Source organism: Cyphomyrmex costatus, unplaced genomic scaffold, assembly GCF_001594065.2.
Source record: "Cyphomyrmex costatus isolate MS0001 unplaced genomic scaffold, Ccosl1.0 scaffold122, whole genome shotgun sequence".
Taxonomy (NCBI): domain Eukaryota; kingdom Metazoa; phylum Arthropoda; class Insecta; order Hymenoptera; family Formicidae; genus Cyphomyrmex; species Cyphomyrmex costatus.
Genome location: NW_017275196.1, coordinates 405,755 through 428,137, shown reverse-complemented (window position 1 = coordinate 428,137; position 22,383 = coordinate 405,755). Strand labels below are relative to the sequence as shown.

The 22,383-nt window shown below is 41.2% G+C and overlaps 1 protein-coding gene across 1 annotated transcript in view; it reads left to right on the top strand.

The window, feature by feature from the left end:
* The window catches only part of LOC108780118 (probable serine/threonine-protein kinase DDB_G0282963), a 70,771-nt gene extending 51,078 nt beyond the window's left edge, over window positions 1–19,693 (top strand). The window contains exons 2-3 of the mRNA XM_018547715.1: window positions 11,204–11,209; window positions 19,251–19,693. Coding sequence (XP_018403217.1) covers window positions 11,204–11,209; window positions 19,251–19,618 — 374 coding nt within the window. The 3' untranslated portion in view covers window positions 19,619–19,693. The remainder of the gene's footprint in view (window positions 1–11,203; window positions 11,210–19,250) is intronic.
* Window positions 19,694–22,383: the final 2,690 nt, after the last annotated feature.

The following is a 22,383-nucleotide window of genomic DNA, read 5'->3' as shown; positions in this document are numbered from 1 at the left end:
TATCGTCGAAATCTGGTGTGGCCAATTTGCATCTGCCGCAACGCCTACGCGCCTTTCCGCCTCCGCAAACGGCCGGGGCCCGCCTGTCTTGGACCAAGCACACCCATTCCAAGTCCATTCGATTGTTCAACAAGTCCTTAAAAATCCGAACATCGTCTAACGAGTCTTATAAATACCGATACATGTACGATGCAATGGAAATCACATCGATAAGATATCCAGCCTTGTACTCCGTCAAATTACATCGGTTTCTATTGTTTCCACACAGTTTACTTAAATTATACTTATAATACGAATTATTATTGAAATTATACTTTATTCCTGATCTTTACTAAAGAATTCCATCGTCTCAGAATCACCCTTTTCAAAATAGATTGATACATCCAATTTTGGATTAGATTTCCCTTCGACAAATTTTTATTTTACTTCTTGAATACACGTGAATCTATCGTTCCTGATGGTTGAAGATTTTACTATACGTCATAAAGAAAGCCACATCTCGCGCTCGTGTCATCTCACGAAATCTCGAGACTCTCCTGCCTCTCTTAATGCGATCAACGCACGGCCAATTCGAAGCGTATAACCTCTATTTTTTTTTTTACATCACATCGACATAAAACACGTGCGGGTCGTGCGCACCAGGCCCGACGTACGCGTGAATATCGCGATTAATAGGGCGATCAGCGCGATGCGTCGTGATGGATTTAAGAGCGGGCAAATTTGGGGGGACGCGTCCCACGTAATAGCACGACGGGAGGGCGACGATTTTATTCTCGTTCTTGCCTTCGCATTCCGTGACCGATTGTCGCGTGACCATGCGTATCGTTGTTCCAGCGCGTACAAAAAAAAAAGAATCCCGCACCGTACGTAATGACCGTCGATGATCGTAAAATCGAATCGTGAAAACGGATGCCGAGAGACTCCGCCCTCGCTACGATAGACGCTGCCAATTTATGAAGATATCGAGATCGAGTGGACGAATTTATACAAACGGAATTCACAAATCACGCGATTAAAAATGTTCGTCGCAATCGTCAACGAATTATACCTTATATTTATAATTGCGCGAACGTTGCGATATTCGCGTTTTAAAACTATTTAACTTGTGCTCACACACTCTAAAAAATTAATTTAACCGTGCAGGTTTTTCCAAAATTCATGGTGTTAAATCTGTACCATGTATGATGCACATGTTCATATTTTTTACAAGTGCATGAAGTTCACGATCGAATAGATTATTGATGTATTTTAATGTAAAAATTACGATTAACAAATAACGATCGACCCTGTGTTCCGTCGCCTGCAGTTTTGAAATGTTTATATATCGCAATTGTCTTGTTTCCTCGTCTGATTTCTGTCAAGAGATCATTAGCTGGAAACACGGCGATAATAGAACGGTGTGAAGCGAACGGACGAACGCGTCGCCGCAATTACCACGAGACGTAACGGCGATTAACCTTCATGAATACAATCTGGCGCAATTCGACGACGGCAGAATGGTGCGGCCGACGATCGAGTGGGTCGACTTTATGGCGCGGCCCATGCCCACTGCGGCTGTGCGTATACGCGTGCACGCGTGTACATGCGTGTCCTTACGTGGGCGCTGATACGCGCCGGCGAGCCCCCCCATACGTTATATTAACACATTAGCTCCGCTCGCGTGCCGAAACCCCGTAAGCCGTAAGTAATAATAAGTAAGGGTCGTGTCTCCCTTTCGACATTCGCGAGACGAGGCGCTCGCACGCGCATACAAGGGAGAGAGAGAGAGAGAGAGAGAGGGAGGGAGAAAAGGGTTGGAACGTAGGTGGTCGAAACGGGCGGCGGGGGCAGCAGCGAACGGCGACGTGTGTTCCGCAGCGCTTTCCGTTTTATGTATTCGCCGTTCCGCGTCCTCTCCTTCAAGGAACGACGAACGCGTCGTCGTCGACGCGGTGCCATGCACATATAGCCTTCGACTTCCAGGACTATATAGAGGTTGAGTTTCGCGCGCCCCTCGCTCCGCGCCGGACACGCTCGCCGCCAGCCACATGTGGCGAATCGCATCGATGACTCGTTCAACGATCTCTCAAGGCTCACTTTCAGAATTCCCTCTGTCGTGAAGAGACGGATCTGCCGCGCGCGCAAAAGGCAGATCCGTTTCGTCCGCCGTCATTCAATATCGCTGACGCGTGCAGCGTGTTTCGAATCGCAGCGGAGAGCTCGCGCGCGCGTCCGACAATCTCAAGGTTTACTCGGAAAGACGATCGTTTTAGAGCCGCGAAGGTGATCCTGAAAGCGCTAGAAAGGCATCGCCTACTAGGCGGAATCGGCGTGTTTCGAATTGTACAAGCAGGCACGTATAGTGATATCACTGCTTATTAGGAGAACGAGTGTTCGTGATTTATGCGTAAATTCATCTCGTCTTTCTCATCGTAACTCTCGTCGCTATTGCAACGCGTTCCGGATCGAAGCGGAGGCGCGCTTCTCGGAACTCCTTCCAAAAGTTACTTTTGTGTGCAGAATCTCACTGTACGAGAGAAGAACGATTACTCACACTTGTCGTGCATTCGTCTCGTCTGTTGCGATTATCGTTTCTTCTCACGACGTTACTAACGATGGGTGTTGTTCTTGCTGCAAATATAACAAGTATCGCGCCACGATGCAAAAACATTTGGTCGAACGCGTCCTTCCCTCCCTCCTCCTCCCCCTCCCGCCGTGTCGTAGTTTGCGGAGGATCGGGTTTATCCGAGAAGAAGAGGCCAGAAATCATCAGACGGAGAGTCGGAACGCTCACAATGTTTGCACGGAACACCCGGCACCGGCACCTGCTGCGAACCTGCTCCGCGGAACATCTTCTCGCTACTTTCTCGCCAGCGTTGGTACTCAAATTTTCGACCGCGGCTCCTTCATAAATCGCTCTCGCGACTGCGGCAGAAAACGCACTCAGATCCGCGTATACGAAATCTGTACCCACCGACTCGATGGGATTTTATACCGCGGTGTTCTAATGAAGTCATCATCACGATAAATCATTTATCTCTTGCATACATCTTGTTATGAAATGAGTATGTAAGAAAAAAGTGAGACGTGTAGATTTATAGCTGCATAAAGAATAAAAATTAGAATAGCAAAACGCTTTATAATAATGAAATCGACGTTATTTATTCGAAGCGTGATTTCTATTAAAATAAATTTCACACGTAAAAACATGCGCTATATTTATTACCCAGGTAGAACACATCAGAATCATAATAAGTCATAACGATATCATAGGGCGTCGTCGTGACGTAATTCGGTACTTAAAAATGAACTTATAAAGGCCATCACACGTACAAAAATTTTAATAGGAATCGTAAGGTCTCAAGCAAATCGGCCAATCACAGTTTAGCGTATTAAAATGTGAGATTGTAATCTTGATTGTGATTGGTCGATTTGCTTAAGACCATACGATTCCTACTAAAATTTTCGTACGTGTGATGGCCTTTAGTGACAAAACGAAGGTCACGTGACGATATTGTTACGACATTCTATGACCCTTCTACGTTCTACTTATAAAATTTGATTCGCGGTAATTCGGGTGCGCCAGTTCGCGAAGCTCATTTTGAAGACGCTTGTATACGACGAAATATCGAAAGTCGCGCCCCGGTCATCGTCGAACGTGTCTCCCCGAAACTGACGTAAGACATCGTCGCGGTGTATAGCGAGTTGAGAACCGCTTAGGCCACACGCACACTCTTCGGTGGCTCCAATTAAGCGGGCAACATTAATTTCAACCACCCGGTCCGACCCCGCGGTTATCTCCTTCTCTCCCGCTCCCGTCGTTTCGTCAGTCCTTTCCTTGTCCCTTCGTTCCTGTCCCTACGTACTCCTCCTCATCGTAACCCCTTCCCTCACGTCCCTCGCGTCCCTCGAGCCTCCTTCGCGTACCTTCCTCGTATATGCGTTTCCACTCGCTCTTCCGCGCGCGCTCGCGCTCGCCTTTCCGTTTTCTTCACGCTCCTATACTCGCCCTCGGTCTACGCGAATTGTGCGTGTCGTGGTTCGTGTACCGCGTGTACAGATACATAAATTCCCATTAATCCTGCACGCCTACACGCGCGTGTCATCGCTCGATGAGCGTATATAAGGCGAGCACGTATGAGGCGCGGATCGTCGAGTTTACGCGAGCATATAGATCGTCACGTGTGCGCGCGAGTGCACTTTTGCATAATTCTCTGCACACTCGCGAAAATCATTGATGGGTATTTTGTTTATTACTCGTACTCGACCGGTCGTCCGAAAATATATACCCTCGTGTGAACCGACGTTCATCGAGAGTTTGTATGTTTATCTCTCGATCGGGGAATTTATTACACTAAATTTAGCTTACATTCAATAGCTGCAATAGTCAAATACCAATACTTTTTGGAACACGTGTTTATTATTGCCTTATTGTATTATTTTAGTATGATTATGTTACCGCACACACACAAATAAACCGAACTGAAAGGCTGTATGTAAATATAAACGCGTTACATTCGCAATGCACGCAGTAATTCAGTAATGTTATTGGCGGATAAATGTTTATTACAAAATATAGTCGGCCGAATAGTACGGTTAAAGTTTGATCGGAATGCCTTTCGAAAGTCCTCGCCCGCGTTTTGGCGTTTATCGTTGATGTTCGATGAAAAGAGCTCGCAAGGTCCCGCGTCAACAGCAACAGTTATAAATAAGTACATAAATATGTAAATACCCGCGGCATATTTTATATGCAGCATCATCAAGTCCCATATATATGCTAATTACTACAAATCGCCTTTCTTCCATAATTATTCTCTACCAGGCTTACGCGCTCGTGGTGTTCCCGATGGTTTTTGCGACGTTCTCGAAAACACTGTTCAGCCTTCATGGAGTAATGGAAACGCGCGCATCTCGCTCGCCCGCGATCCTTCAACGAGCGCCTCTACTTACATGCTCATTTAACCGCGCGCGCTAACGCGCGGCCATCATTTATATTATTCGAGTGCGCGGATCCTATATTTAACCGGCCGCGTAACGAAGCCACCGTTGTTTGTTTCCACTCATCTGCGTATGTATATCTAAAGCCGCGGACCTGCCTCCGCTTTCTCGGATTCTTTTCTTCCACCGCCCAGCACCCTCCTCCCCAACCGTCGCGTCTCATCACGCTGATATTCCATCATGGTCCTTTCCGCGCGTCTACCCAGTCATATCTCATATCAACTCTGCCCGCTTTTATAATACATTGTCGGGCGCATTTGCGACCTCGTTCCGTTCAAGCCGCGTTAGTAAATGCGATAGTTTACGTCGGCGAACGGCAACTTCCTGGGCACGTGGCTCGCGCGAAGAAGAGAGTCGGAGCGGAGAGAAGACAGTGATAAAGAACCATGCCTTCTCTTACGACTTCCCTCTCGTGATAATCGTTACGAGTTTCACCATTTCACATCGAGGAACCGTTAAATTACGTATTAGAGTGAAGAGATTTTTTTTTTCAATAACATATACATTATGGGAATAAATATCAGCTAATTTTTAATTAATCTAAAACTCTTATTTTTATCACGAAAAAGCCAATCCTCATTCATCTTTTTATACCTTCGACTCTCTTCTTTTTTTTTTTATCTAAATCCACTTCACTTAATTTTTTTCTTCTTTTTGCCTTACCTATCTATCTAACTTAATAAAAAAATATAATCATAATAACAATAAAATTAAATTGCGACAGTGAGTTTTTCTCTCCTATTAAAGGTTGTAAAGGATTGTGTGTTAAAGGATCGCAGAATACACTTTCGATAGCGTTTTGAAACGGTAAACGGATAACCGTTCCGAGCCGACACCGAGTCGACACTCGCGTCAATCACCATGTAAGAGAGCCAGAGTGGTGGTAGTTTACTTTGGTGCGTACCAAGTTCCTCGCCACATGCTTGGAGAAGCCGAGGGAACGTAATAGAGGCGGAAGGGTGAACCAGCGAGAGAAGTCGAAGAGTAGCACGAGGGAACGTCACGTTATGTTCCACGACGGAGTGACGTTTCTAATGCGAAACTAAGGAATTAGAACAGTCGCGCTGTCTAATGAGATACTAATTGCGCCGCATTCTCATTGTATTGACTCGACCGGGAATCAGATAAACATAACTCCCGAATGAGAGAAAGTGAAAACACGCGTCTGCGAGATTTAATCAAACTGCTCAATTCACGAACTAGGAAGCAGTCTGGGTATAGAGAGGAGCGATTAAAATGTCGGTTAAACTATCCGTTGAGAAGAGATCTACGGGCGACCCCGAATGGGAGCGGCAATACGATATTATTTACTTCAAAAAGAAGAAAATAATCGACATGATTTAAATTTAGATCCAGGAGAAACGGCGATTATATATAACATTTATCGTTTGTATAATAATTCAAAACAATTTAAGTGATTGCAAACTATAAGAATAAGAGAGAATTTCTCTTTGATATAGATACCCCTCTCGAGCGGCTTTCGATAATCGTGAGAAATAAAGAGGTGTGTTACGATAGTAGAGAGCGCGGCGTGAAAAAATATAAGGAGGGAGAGAAGCTACGTCTTTCGATTTAATCATTTTCCATAAATCAGTCAGCGATGTTAACATTATCTATTTTAGAACGAAATCTCGCGAGTTAATACCAAGCGTGTATTCGACAAAATCGCCAAGGGGAACACACCTTAATCCATATAGTAGCGCGGATAATCACGGTGTGAGTCCTTCACGCGCGCTTATCCCGTCGCGCTCAACGAGGCGAGATAATGTCGTGCATTTGAAAATAAGGTGGAACAAACGTGCAGCGTGCGCGCGGATAAATAACACGGTGGTGGAGCGTATACGCGAAAACGCGCACGGAAATGCGCGTCGCGTGTTAAACGCGCGCGACCTTTCGCGCGTCAGAAGGAAACCGCGCGCGAAACGGATTACGTCTCTACTTCACCGTCCCTTTAACAGCTTATCTTTACACGAACAACAAGATAACGAATCACGTACAACGAAATGGTAACTCCGATAAGTATCACGTTCGTAACGCATTTAGCAAAGCAATGAACTTTTAACTCTCCTGAGCTCTGACGCCAAAATCTATAACACAGTTAGTGACGCTGGGTAGGTCTGTAAGGCCCATTTAATTTAAGGCCCACTTTATTCTCAACTACAGCTGTGGAAGCTACGTTTGTAAGTTTCGTTAAAATACAGATCGCAAGTAAAAACCTCCACCTTACGACAATTGATAGAGAAAGATGCAAAGTTTCTTTTTTATCTACAATTTGGAATCTCGTAGTACAGATTGTATATACAACCATTTAAATTTTTCGCTTCAGGTCCAAATGTTGCTGTAGTCGAGGCACTAAGTAATTTTAAGAAATTAAACGTATCTTATGATGAGACTAATCCACCAAATGTAATGTAAAGAAAATTAAATTGACAAAAAGACTTATGATCAGATGGGACCCACTGTCAGTTCTCCGCAAAGAGCTTAAAACTGCCGTTGTCACAAAGTCGAAGTCTCTAAGGCTGGGTCCACAACCTCGCTTTAAGAGGCCCTAAGCCGTAAATCCGTAAGAAATTGACCAATCACAGTCGATTATTTTTCTCGCATTCAACTATGATTGGTCAATTTCTTACGGCTTTACGGCTTAGGACCCTCGTAAAGCGAGGTTGTGGACCCAGCCTAAGAGATGATACTTTTTGTTTCTCTTTTTTTAATTATTAGCACTTTTGCCTCTCAGAGCAAGAGAAAAGATGGTACACAGACTATCGTGAGTTTAAAGTGCCGAAAGTACCCTCCATTATGGATACGCGATCGTCCGCGATCGCGACGCGACGTCGGCTTCTCGCCGGCACATAATGGAACCCGCGGGGCTTACGTGATCGCGGGCGTTAGCAGTATCTGATTACGAGATGTATATCTACGGAGACGGCGCGGCGCGCGGTAAGAGAACCAACTGGTCGTTAAATCGCAGTACGCGCGATTTCTACGGCCGGAACACGCGCGCGATTGTAGTAGGTATAGGTATATACGTACCGATGCGACGTGCAACACGTGCGCGGAGAGCAGTTTCGCGTGAAACGCCGATGCGTGAAAAACGTGGGAAAGGACTATCGAAAAATGGCACCGTCGAGACGGGATGATTCCATATAGCAGCAGACCTTCAAGGGACGTCTGAAGACGTTCCCTCTCGGGAACGTTCCCAGGACGCCCCTTTAAAATATATGCCGTGTAGGATCGTACGTCGAGTTTTACCGGGGTGCTGTAATTGCCATTCATGACGGTTAGTTCACTCGAAATAGACTCCTCTCTCGGTCGGACGCTGTGAATTCATTGATTGATGATATTTAAGCGGCACCGATGTGCATCGACATCGTAACTCACTCACGCGTTTTGCGCCAGTCGCGAATCATCCGCGGATCGTGCTCGAATCCGCGCACGTCTCGCTTTTAATTCAATTAATCGTCATTACGTCAGCGTCCAGAATATCTAGGAATAGAACGGCATTATTCAGCAGAAAGTTATACGATATCTCGTTTATACCTCGGATGAAAACGTTAATAATTTTCTTGTAAGATGATAGCCTTATAAATCAGTAATCGTACCGGCCTCAAAAGTAAATCATGCGTATATCGGAATAAATCTATATACTTACTTGTCACGTTTAATAAATTCTACACGATCTTCTCTCTTTTCCCCTCTTTTATATAAACACATATAGTGCAGTCTGTTCATATTTGCTTCGTATTTCTCAAGGATTTTGAACATATGTCGATTAAATTCGTCTTTGTCGTAAACACGTTATACAATACTATACAAGCGTAAGAAAAATATTAATCGTTTATATAATAACTAAGTATATAAAAAAAGAGAAATTTTATCGCGAAACATATTTTGGCAACTTTATCCATTTCATCCAATCCCAACATATTTTACAACGAATGCCTGCGTTTATACGGCAGCTTGTGGACTGTTGACGCAAATCAGCTACCGGAGTTTCGAATTCCTCCGCGTATTTGCGCCGAAAGACAAGATGAACGCGGAACGATACGATCGCCGTGACGATCGATGATCTGCGCGATAACTCGGCACACGCTCGACATAATAATTAATAATGCGGCGCGAGCGCGCGCATATCAAATCCCGACGTGAGAGAACAATGTACATCGCGCGCGTCGTAGTGGTGATTTCGTTTCGTCAGCAACCAGTTTACGAAGTCGTATACGTCTCGCGTTAACCCGACGTATATAGCGCTCTTCTAATCGAAGAAGAGGGAGACCGATGTAATCCCGATATGTAACGTAATAATAATGACGAACCGATAAAGATCTCAACAGTGCCGGTCACGCCTACAACATATAAGACACGACGATGTGTAGCAATACGGCGATCGTGACTGCGCGTTGGAGCGCAATGATCCTTTGCGAAGTGACTTTCCTTCACGAGATAACATCGAGGCTACACGAAAACTAAATGGCGAGAGACGTTGGGTGATTATAGTTCCTGCTTTGCGCCACGTTGGCGATTGGGATATCCAGGACAGATCGCCGCTTTCTAAACCCTTTCATCCGCGATCTAAAGTATAGAGATGTGTGTCCTTTTTGTATACTAATATACGACGCTAACTAATACCGCTCGAAAAAATTGTATAATCGCGCGAAGGTAACAGCAAAGTATACGCTTTGACGCGATTTGTAAAAATATGAATGTGCAACTAATTATAGATTTATGAAAGGTAATGATTAGCTGCAATCGATGATACGTAGAGAATGCATAAAATTTATTGTTGCTTATTACATGGCTGATTGCTTCGCGAAAAGAATAAGTGACGACGTCAGGAAGGAAGAGAAAGATCGAAAGCAAATGCGAGGATCGAGAAGAATAAGAAAGGGGCGGTCTTGTTGGTAAAACCGGTACTTCTGCATCGACAGCGTATAGGATGCAATGAAGCTATTAATCGTCTCTTCGAGCTGCGCATTACTCGCGTATGTCTCATAATTTTTGATTGCTTATTACCGTAAGTTGTACTCCTTCGAGAGAGAGAGAAAGAGAGAGAGAGAGAGAGAGAGAATTAACTCTCACAAATCCTTCTTAAACTCTAGATCTAATATTTTTTCCACAGTCTCGTATAAAACCTCAAATTTTTTAAAATCTGAAATAAAAATTTTTTATATGTATATTTAAATCTTTTGTACGTATAACTGAATTTCTAAATAATGGTTTTGTGTTAAATGAAAAAGTGATTAGAATATTGTATAAAATTTCAATTTTTTTAAATCTCGCACGAACCTTTTAAAATGCATGTATATATAGGTACATTTTAAAATCAGACTTTTAAATAACTGTTTAACTCGTGACATTAAATTCGCCATGAAAAAAAGTATATGATTACATAACAACACACAGTGTATGTGTGTGTGTGATTGCGCCAGAAAATATTTCTACACATATAGAAGCTCGAAGACATGACGTATTAGCGTTTTATACTGAAGAGTCACTTAAGAAATACCGGTCGCGTTCGGAATGGCGCTTAATCGCCGTAACGTATAAAGATACACATGCCGCGCGTCTAAAATCGGATGATAGTTGATCGACGCAAAGAAACGCGTATGCGCGGGAAAGAGACGGGAAGAAATGGCGATAAAGGAAAAGAGGCAGACAAGACCGCGCCTTAATGGAAACGAGTTAACGACCCGTGGAAACGTAAACGCAGTCACGTACACTCGAGTAACGATCGACGAGTGACCAATCAGTGATCATTATTTATGGTTATGGATATAGCCGCGGATCCAATGGTTACTTTTCGTGGGTTAACTCGGGAACACCTTAAACGAAGATCTCGTAAGAGATCCAGCCAATCGCAATGGGGAACCGCGTGTAATATATAAACGATATTTATTATCTAATATCTCACGCGAACAAAAAATTCCTAACATTGATTGTAAGTATCGTTTGTCTGAATAATCGTATCGCGGTTCAACGAGAACTGACGCTGCAGTATACGGATGTTTATTCCGCAATTCTTTTAAATTCTTTAGTTGTAACAATATTAACGTTTGATATCTATATACTTGCATTATTAATAATGTCTATATACATATAAGATATACATTAACGAACGACATTATGTGCACGAAGGCTGAAATGGATGAATGTAAAATGTGCATTTGATGAAGTTGTTGTCGGAAAGACAAGAGTTTTAATCGGTATGTTTTTTCTTTTTTGTTCTCAGGACGAAGTAAGTAACGACCCACGGCGGTTACACGAGCCGTACTTGGGCTAGACGAGACTAATGACGAAATGGCATCGGGGAACGTGAGCTTTTCTGAACGAAGCCATTAATACGCTTATTGTGTAAGCTTTTGCTCGATCACTGGGCATGTCTGCGTTAAATCGATATCTCAATGACGCGTATGGATATCCAGTGGTTTGCAATCAGATTGATCCATCGAAATGTAAGACGACTTTCACCTCTTTGTGATTCGCACTGTAATTACGTAAATAAATTAATATGGATTAATATTTACAGCTTTTTCACCAATACATTGGTGAATATGATTACTTGAAGAGACGCTAATCTTTTTAATACTTTTTAAGAACGTTTACTTCTGTGTATCAGCTGGCTTTCAAGATTCGCTTCTCTATATTTCATTGTCGGTCGGTTCTTTTCGTGCGTGGAATTTATTTGATATACAACTTTTTCACTTTAGGAAGAGAAAATTAGCCCTCCTTAGAATCGTACTGTCATAAACAACCTTTTTCGTCGCGCCTTCATTCTATACCCCAGCCGTCTATACTTCTGAAATACCATCGCACGAGGCGAAGACAGCCGTGGATCGCAAAAACCCTGCGACATAAATAATTCGAAAATGTGGGTTACAGGGTATCGCTATGCCGCTCGCGATATCGTATATTTGCTCGACGAGCGTAGGAAATACATAAAGCGCCTATGCGGAATCCGCGTCCTGGATAACGAGTGCTAACGCGGAGCTCAGCGTCGGGGTCTTAAAACTGTCAATCGGGAGTTGCGAGCACGCTGAAGGCTCACACGGCTCACGTGAGAGGGAGAGAGACAGCATTTGTAATTCTCGAGAAGTCGAGAGTCGAGAATGACTCGGGAGAATCGAGGAGACCTGCCCGCTTCGGCTGTGTGTCGACACGCTTAGCCTCGTTTGTCCCAAGTAATGGCCGCAGTCATAACTCAAGCGGCTCGTATCCCGACGTACATACCTACCCGCACAAGGACGAGACGATCAGATTCACGGAAAAGACAAGTCGATCGGGGGCTCTCTCGCAACTGTCCGCAGCCGCGATCGCTTGATCGATCCATTCCGATTCGCGACGAGAACGCGACGCGCTTGATCGGCCGATCTTTATGTTCACTTTGCTGCTTCTCCTGTCATTATCCGCTATACTTCAAGTTTGTTACATTCTACGCTCATGAAGCCGTTTGCTGTTATTTATAAATTATCGTGTCTCGTTGTATCAGATTAGAAGATGTTTAGAAGTATTTTTAGAGAAACATGTCAAGTTATTGCGATTTTAAGGTTTGTGATATTGTTAAGTTATTTTTTAATTCTATGTTTTTTGTGTTTATTGACGATTTGATATTTATTTTACGGTTTGACTACTTCATTAAAAAGAAAAAAATTTTTTTTAATTTCTGACTCGTAATTTATCTTTTTAATTTACCATTAGTTTTAAACTAAGAGTCCTTTACTTTATTTATTATTGTTTTTATTTTTAGAGTGTCGTAATAGAGGAAAATATAAAGATAAACTGCAAAACTACCGAAACAAAATTCAAAATTTTACTTCTCGTAAAATTATCGATTTTTAGAGTTAACATAGTTTTAGTGGAAAGGCATTACGCTTTTATTTGTACAGCTAGGATCGTCATCGAACTCGCGGGTCTAATTGGTGAAAATTGAGTGAAGTGCGTCTCTTTGCCAACTGCATCGAGGCAACTTAACGACTTAACGACGGCGTCCTCTTCCTTCGTATCATTCTATCATTCGTATCAACTCACCGTCTTTTAACGAGGATATCATAATTATCGGTGATAAATTTCGTAACGGTGATTTAACGCAATGCATTTGTTACCGGGCAATCCGGTAATGTTTGTAGTGAAGGTGAACGGGATAAATTTTTCTCCTCTTAATTAAAGCGCTTTATATTTGCGACATTACCTGTTTCAAAACGACCAGTAAATTGTCTTATTTAATGTCCTGTCTACAATGATAACGAGGTAAGATTGTCGAAATTACATTTGCAATTGCGGGATTGTAAAGGAAAAAAAAAAAAAAAAAAAACAAATGTTGGCTTCTCGTAATAAATTTCGATTAAGCGTGCTTCATCAAAATGTAGTAATCACTTATTGCGTCTTTTGCACGAGACGAAAGCTTGTCATTAAGTTGTCAATGCTAGTCCAGCAGCATAATCGCCGGATGACATCGGTTGACGGAAGGAGGAAGAGGATGGAGAAGGAGAGAAGGACCGCCTTTAGTCATGAATACTTAAACGACCGAAACCAACACGCGGGTTTTTATCCGGGCAACTTTTTACACGAAGCGCCAGCTTCTGTCACTCGTATCATTTCGCGCAGACCGTCTTGGTATATAAATTGCGCAAGGACAACATTGAACACACTCTCAACTTATTTGCGCACGCTGTATATTTCCCTTCCGGCGATGTTCCGTATCTATATATGTGTTTCGCGCGGCGGCTACAATAAAAGAGATAGGTGCTCGGGCAATGAGAGAGCCGAGTGGCACTTTAGTAAGCGAGGTAGATCGCTTTACATATCGAGGACGATGCAATTCGTGGCTGTGCAACTTACCTCGCCTACGGCCACTTAATCGTGCACGGCCTATCTGAAAGCGAGACCGAAGCGCAACTAACCGACACCGAGAGAGAGAGAGAGAGAGAGAGAGAGACTCGTTTGCCCGTCCGGGTGCATCATCCAGGATGATTGCCGACTCTCATTGTGTCGTCGACACGCTCTATACGGAGAGCTTCGTTCATAAACACTGTAATTATCGCGTCACGCGAGTGACGTTTGAGACGTAAAGATCCGCGGGTAAAGGAAGAAAGGCGCGAGCGAAAGCTGCGCCGTTCAGAAGTTTACGATTATTATTAGTTTACAACTCTGAATTCTGAAATATTCCTGCCTCGTATTGTTTTTCGTACTTTCTAATTCTGTCTGACGAAATTGCAGTTCGCGGCTTTCTACATTCAAGATCTCTCGCTTTGTGCGAGTGTAGGAAAATCTGTCCCCATCGAACACTCGATTGAAAGGACGAGTACATATAAGAAACGTCTGCTATTAATTTCGCGTTTTGATTATATCATTTGTTGCTGCCGAAACCAGAAAATTTGGTATTAATATAGAATGAACTTATTCAAAACTATTTTCTTGTTTCAAGGAGAAATTAAGTTACATTTATTTTTATATATTATTAATTTGACAGCTTATCGTAGTTGTAAAGTAAATATATAGCTTATTTCGTCTTTTATTATATATAATTTTAAAATATAAGATTATTTATGAATTAACAAATTACAAAAGTTTATAAGTTGGTAACTCTATATCAATCGTGTTGTTCTATTGAGATACGCTTCCCTTTTAATATATTTTCCAAGAATTTTTATCGTGTATTTTCTTATTTCGGATGTTGCAATCTGAAATAGTAGTGGTGAACGCGAACGGGAGCTTTAAAATATCACTTTGAATTTAACATGCACGCAAAACGAAGCAATTCGCTCTCCGAACACGATCGTCGGCCATTTGCTCCGCGCGGAATCCTACTAATTTACAGATCATTTTTAACGAATTCTAGACACCACACTCTCTTTTTATCCTCCGCTGCGCCTTCCTCGCGTTTCTGCCGATACGGATGTAATTAAAAGCAACGTGACGAGCAAGTCGAACAGCGGACTGAAAGGGCGATTACTAGAATAGCGGCTGCTATTCGTTACGCGGGAATCGCCTGAAGGAGAAACTAGAGGCCAGTAGCTGACATCTATCTCAAGAATAGAACGAGAAAATTAGTAGTGCGGTCGATCGCCGATGAACGAGCGATCTTATAACTTTATCTTTTATCTATTAATGCACGTGCGCGGCGTGGATATTTTAACGACACACTTTTTCATTCTCCTCCATGTCAGGAGATCGAGTCCTGTCTCGATATTTTACAATAAAATTATTCACAAATGAATAATCAATGATGTTTGTTTAATCGCTCAGAGTGCGTTTCCCGCGTAACAGCTGAACTGATTAGCAGCGTAAATGTCATGTCGCTCGTAGTACGCGTCCTCGCGCGCGTGCACGATTGTGCAGCGAAAAAATGCAATTAAACTGACAGACCGAGCTACGAGCTGACGTCTATCTCTAAGAGTGAGACAAGGAAATTAGTGTTTCTACGAGGCCGCACGTCGCCGGGTATTCCGCCGCGGTACTTTTGGGGTTGTGCTTAGAGCGAGAGAAGGGCGTCTTAGCATTATTGGTTTTACCCTCAAGTCTTTGGAGAGGGATTACCGTAAGTAGGGAAGGGCGAGAATGAGAAGAGAGAGAGAGGAGTCTGAGGGTGCACGAGAAGCTCTTCTCCCGGCGCGTGTTTCCTTGCGCTTGACTGCAAGACTGCCTCGCTTAAGTAATTAGACTGCCGGCTGTTCGTTACCTCAGTCATTCCTAAGGAGGAGAAAACTGCCAAGGATGGTATGCGTTACGTTTAGCGCAGCCAGCCGACATCTCGATATCCTATGAGCGAGCTTATTCTACGCCAGCTTGTGTTTTTCATATATTTTTTTTCTTTTTCTCTATTTCTGGGTCAAGAATTTTTCATTTGTTTTTCAAAAGTGTCTACTCAAAAGTTTAATTTTTAAGAATGAATGAAGCTCATTTGCTTAGTATGATGGGGTATGAAGATGTCAATTAACTGCGTTCAGTACGCATATCATCCTTGGCAGTCCTAGCTATGGGCGTGCATTTCATGTTTTGTAGTTCTAATTCAGGAAAGCGGGGGTGCTTTTCCTATATATTTTATTAAATTGATTATGTAAACTCGCAAAGGAGATAACTTTTCAACAAATACGGCACATGACGCATGTTATCGTTACACGCGTATCTTGATAAATATTTTTCTTTCTATAGATATTAGCACGTCCAGCGAAACGCAAAAACAACATTACGTCGCGGGCAGTCACAGTCTTGTAAACCATTTTACGGACGTCATCGAGCTCGACGAAGATGAATTTCTTGAGAGAATTTTTTATGACTATCCGGATAGAAATCGATCGCGTCGCCAGCTGTAAGAGCCAATCGGAGACGGGAAACTAACGACTTAAGTCTCGACAACGTGCGCCAATGCTCGATCGTGCGGAACAAACTGCTTTTCCGATAATATTACTTAAAGCATGTACTGTGATCTTCAGCTTTGAATGATTACGCGTTGTAAAACGATTTTCACTGCAAAATTCTTACGTGCCGGACGACCCTCGTCGTCGACAGTAATTTACTACCGCGCAGCAACATTCGATAATTATCATTTGCAATGCGACTTATACCCCACAAGCCTGTAATTTCTGATCTCTCTTGACCGTTCGAAGCCTGGTCACAGACAAACTGTTTGACATTACATAGCAATCAATTCTTCAACATCGCGACTATTCCTTCTTTTAAAAACCAATATCGAATAGAACGATGAAAGGATGACTATATATAGATAAATCCTAAAAAATATCAAATCGAATTTTCAAATACAAACTTTTATAATTTATATATATACGAGAAAAAATATTATTATATTAAATAACAAGTACATTAATTTTACGTCACTCCCGTTGTTTTTTTTTTTACATAATTATTTGAGTAAGGTGTTTCTGGCACTCTAATTATATTTCGATTTCTATTGTTCTTTTTAATGACATGCAATTAAAAATAGAGATTGATAATCAAATTAAAAATTCTTTTTTAATGATAAATGCAATAATGTGTATATAGCATTCGTACATTTTGCGAATTTACAAGGCGGGGATTTTACATAATCAATCCTAGATAGATATTTTACGCGAGTAATAAAGGCTTAAATATGACACGAATAAAAAAAAACATAACAGATATTGAAAAAAAATCTATCGCAAGAATCTTTTATTCCTTACGAGTATATGCAAAACATCTCGCGATCTTTTTTGCTTTCGAGATAGTCAGCTTCATTAACTTCAATAGGCACCGCGCAATATGATCGATGGCTCGAAGTCGCGTAAAAACGTTTACAAGAATCACGCAAGAACCGTCGAGCTACGCGCTTTTTTCACGCGAGAAGACATGTATATATATTATTTTTCGCTTCGAAAGCAATCGGACGACGTGTATGGCGCGCAGGCCGATCATCGCGAGGCGATCTCGAAATTTCCATGGAATATTCAGCAGATCGGACCGACCGATAACGCTATGGTGTTGATCGTTATGATTTGATTTATACGCAATTATAGCCGGTGGTGCGTGCCGTACAAACGCGGCAAGTGCGTTCGTGCCGCGCCGCGCCGAGCGGCATACACAGTGTTTATCCTGTGAATTATTAGTTGGGAATTACATGCGGGAATCACACGAGAGAGGAAGTAGTCACGCTGGGAAAATCGAGTTGTGTCTATGGATCGTGCAATGCGCTTCGCGCGGCCCTTATTTGGCAAAGCAACCGCCTGTTATGATAACATGCTTGAAAGTTCAAGTTAAACAAGCTCTAAAGAATTTCACTCTTTTGCCAATTAAACGAAAGACTTACTGCGACAATGAACTGACCAACAACGTAGACAGGAAATGTATAGGTTATAGTATTGACAGAAACGGAGAGATCCTATAATAAGAGTCTGCAGTTAAAGATTTGAGTCTGGTTAAAGTTTCTAGAAATTGATGAATGACACAGAACACTTTATATGTCCTAGATATTTTTACAAAGTAAAGACTAGCTCGTTATTGTAACAAGCACTTCAAATATCACCGAATACAGAATATTTCTTTACATGGCAAAATTACAATTATCTTTTATGTAAAAATAATCGAATATACTTGCTGCATTATCCACCATTTATCTTATCCTCACTTTCTGTTAATTATCTCAATCTCGGGAAGACTTACCTTGGGATTTTTTTCTCGAAATCTCGCACGAGGTTGATCGGATATCAAGCCCCTGCGCTGACGCAACGTAAACGTGCGAATAGTGACGTTGCGTCGGCATAAGATGCGCAACATGGCTGCAATAATATAATGCGTTTGATTTACGATAAAGCCACCAGTTTGCCTGGTCCATCCGACGTCACGGTGATTCCGCGCGAACGCGTCTGCGAGCGTGATAAGGCAGGTAGGATCGAGACGGAAGGATTTACTTCGTCGGCAGGACGTTTCCTTTCAGTCGGACGTTTATTCCATCGACGAACTTCCCGACCTCGTGCGCGGCTCCTCCCAAGTAACTAGCTTGTTATAGAAGACACGCGTGCATAACCGGACTTAGACTTGGCGCACCGAAGAGAAAAACACTTGAGAGACCTAGACAATAAATGTTGCCATAAAACTTACCGACCGGTGATTCGTTAATTTCTCAGATTTATCGGCGTGTAAACTTGCTGAATCAACGTCTACTTGTAAAGCGGTATTGCGAGGCCATTGTTTAAAACCTGATGTCCTGTTGACTGTAGTCATCTGTAAGATTCCATTCTTTAACTCGATAGCAACAGCGATCATTGAGAAACTCGCGTTAAAAAATGAAAATTCTATGAGAGAAAAAAAATACATTTCGAAAAAATTTCATTTAATCTGAGTGAAGAGAGAGAAATATATAATTTCTTATTTATAATATATTTCTTTTTGTAACACAAAAAAAATGATTACTTATATTTACATATATTCTTAATAAAAATGAATAAGCTTATCTGAAGTTTATTTTTTATATTGCGTCAAGGCCGTAATTGATTTATCTTTTTATTGTTTTCATCGTTTAATCGTCTTGTATACTCGTTTTATATACCTACTCAACATTGATAATAAGCCAATCAGAATCGAAACGTTTGTTGTTTATGTTTTCATTTTAACTTTTTGTGTTTTAAGTATTAAAATTTACTGGCTCTTCTCTCAACATACTTTTATTTAATTTATATTACTTGAGTCATTCTATATTATAGATATATATATTTTTATTTTTTTGTTACTTTAACATGAGATTGTTGTACGTGTCGTTACAGAGATGTCTTTGGACAGACATATCGACAGATACGAGTTAACGCTAGAACCATCTCGTGTTTCAGGTCCACGCACGAGAAGAGTGAAGAGGACAGACGGACGCGGTGGCGGCACCCCTGAAGAAAAACGTCCCAGAACCGCGTTCAGCGGTGAACAATTAGCGAGGCTGAAACGGGAATTCGCGGAGAACCGATACCTGACGGAAAGACGGAGGCAGCAACTCTCGAGGGATTTAGGTTTGAACGAGGCGCAAATCAAGATCTGGTTTCAGAACAAGCGAGCGAAAATCAAGAAAGCCAGCGGCCAGAAAAATCCTCTGGCGCTTCAACTGATGGCACAGGGGCTGTACAATCACTCGACGGTACCGCTTACTAAAGAGGAAGAGGAACAGGCCGCGGAACTTCAAGCGAAATGACGATTGCAAACTTAAACGCTCGGAAAAATTCTAACGTTGCAACTTTGATCCCCTGAATTTCGCATCTGACCTCAAAGGAGCCATAAGCGAAAGTCGAATTTTTTATTCGATTTTAATTCTTTGTGCAAGATTTTTTTAGAGAAATTTTGAAGGATAAATAGAACCTGGAAATATATCAAATTAGCGTGAAAAATTCTCCCAATACGATCGAAAAATATTCGATGTCGAAATTTCGTAAGACTAAGACAATCCTCTTTGGAATTAATAATTTCCCTTCTGCAAAAAAAAAATAATAACGTTACTTATCGAAAAATACTTTGATAATTTTACAGGTCATTGAAAATAAATCAACCAAAGCGCGATGTAAATTTTCATATATAATTTAAAAAAAGTAAATGTATAGTGTATTACTTTAAAGAGAGTTGTATATCAGGCCAAAAAGCTAATTAAAAGAAACTTTTAGAACGGACCAAAGTCGACACGGTCTGTCATTTCTCTTCCTTAAAATGAAAGACTGGAGTATTTATTTCGCTAGACGTATTAGTACAACTCATTAGACAGAGTCAACTCGAAGAATTCTTGTCTTATAATTAGAGCTTCCGATAGAACAACAGTTTGGTAAATATCGCTTGCTCCCGTTTAAAATAATCGCGAGCAGGAAGTTATTTCTACTGAGATGGATATGCGAATAAGTTACGATCGCCGTTCCTTGCCATCGCTCTGAAAAGAAATGAAATAAACGCTACAACATACATTCCTAGGCAACAGCACGTACAATTGGATTAGATTTTGTAGGAGAAACGCAATCGGCGATACAAAGTGTCTCAGAGAACAAATGAATTTCCTGAGATGCTCTGTATAAAATATTGCCGTGTAAAAAATAAAATAAAAAAGAAAAGAGAACTAGTTAATAATATTTTGTATTGTTGGAAGAAAAAGAAATTGATCTTTTTTTTAACACAAGAGAACACTGATATCACACATTGGATAATCTTTTCTCGCAAAATTGATCGAGTTTATCGAAAAAATAAAATACATTCGATTAACGTATCATGCGATGGCATGCAGCGGTTAGTTTGTTATGGAGGAGATTAACAAGTGCCATTTTTTGCAATTTTTTCGGTAAGATTGTTTACACGAAATCTTAGAATTTTGGGATTGGACGAATATAAGTAGGGGGAATAAGAGTTTTCGTTAATTTATTGTAAAATATGTAAGATATATATCGCGAAACACTGGAGTGATTGCGACGTGCAATAGAAGATTATACATAATAGAGAGAGAAATAAAATAGAGACGAACTCTATGTATAGGTGTGTTGTATATGTAATTTCGCGCGAAGCGACGTGTACATAATTTACCATTTAGCGACGGCGTTGTCCTGATAGACTGTTTAAAATATAACTTAGCTATTTATTTACGTATGATATATGAAGCGTAGCGAGCGCATACGAACGAACACGCGACAACTGATACTTGTAAGATTATTTAAATTCGAATTAAATATTCCCATTATCAAGCCAATGAGCAATGATTTATTTCGTTATCACCTACCTCTCCCGCAGTCACGTGAATGTTCGGGTAAAGTATATATAATCTGTGACAGACGTCGACAGCTGTGTATGGAACCAAAAACCCGATTAATGAATTATGACATGGCGACGTGTCATCCGCGAGACATGTCACGATCAATGACCATAACAGGTAAATAAGTCATTACGTCACTGAAGTAAAAGAGAGAAAAATAAATTTGAATAACATTAACAAAATTCTTTAATCTAAAAGTTATTTGAAATAGAAAAAGCATAACTAGAAAAAATTAACATATTTACAAATTTTTTACGTAAAACTATTTTTTTGATTGAAATGATAATAAACGTAACTTCAAAATAATTGATTTTCGGACTTTATTTCATTCATAGTAATGCAAGAAAATTATATATATAATTATTGCGGACATAGAATGTACAATTACAATATAAATTTGTACAGACTGTATATCCTATTTGTTCTATGAATAATTCGTAGCGATGTAAATAAAATTAAAAAAGTGGAAAAAATAGATTTTTTTTACAAATAATTTCAGCGAAACGTCGCAAAGAAAAGCGAGAACGATAGCCGAGACGATCTCTGTGCGGATGGAAGCGGCGGGGCGGGTCGATTCGCATTCAGCATTTGGCGCATGCTTCCACCCCCGGCTCGTTTCAGGCATCGTACAAGCCCTATGAAAAGCCCCTCCTGCAGGCGAGATATCGATTGATTTACAGTCGAAAGGTGGCCATCGTTGATATCAAGCCAGCCACGCCTACGTTATACCGTAAACGCTTTGCGTGTGTTGCGTTACGCTGATCGCGAGTGGTGTCGGTTAACGCGCGTCATACTTCATTTAACCCTACTATCGCTGTCCTCGCAAAAGTACATACGTACAGTCTCCGCGTTCCTTTCCGCATCACTTTATTACATTGTCTACAGGAAACATTGGATGTTTTCAGAAAACGCGTAACTGTTAAATAACGAGTCTGTTTTCCGGCATGTGTGTGTTGAGAACGTATATAGTTTAAAAACATATGATTATTAAGCTCACTTAATTATAAATTTATGTAAAAAATATGGAGCAATTCAATCTTTTTTATGTTACATTTGCAAATTTGGATTGTTTCTATTAAAACGTATAGTGTTATTCCTTTTTATACGAATTATGCCATTTTGATTTCTTGATTAATTATAATGCTCTTTAATTAACATGAATTAAATAGGAAAGGCCT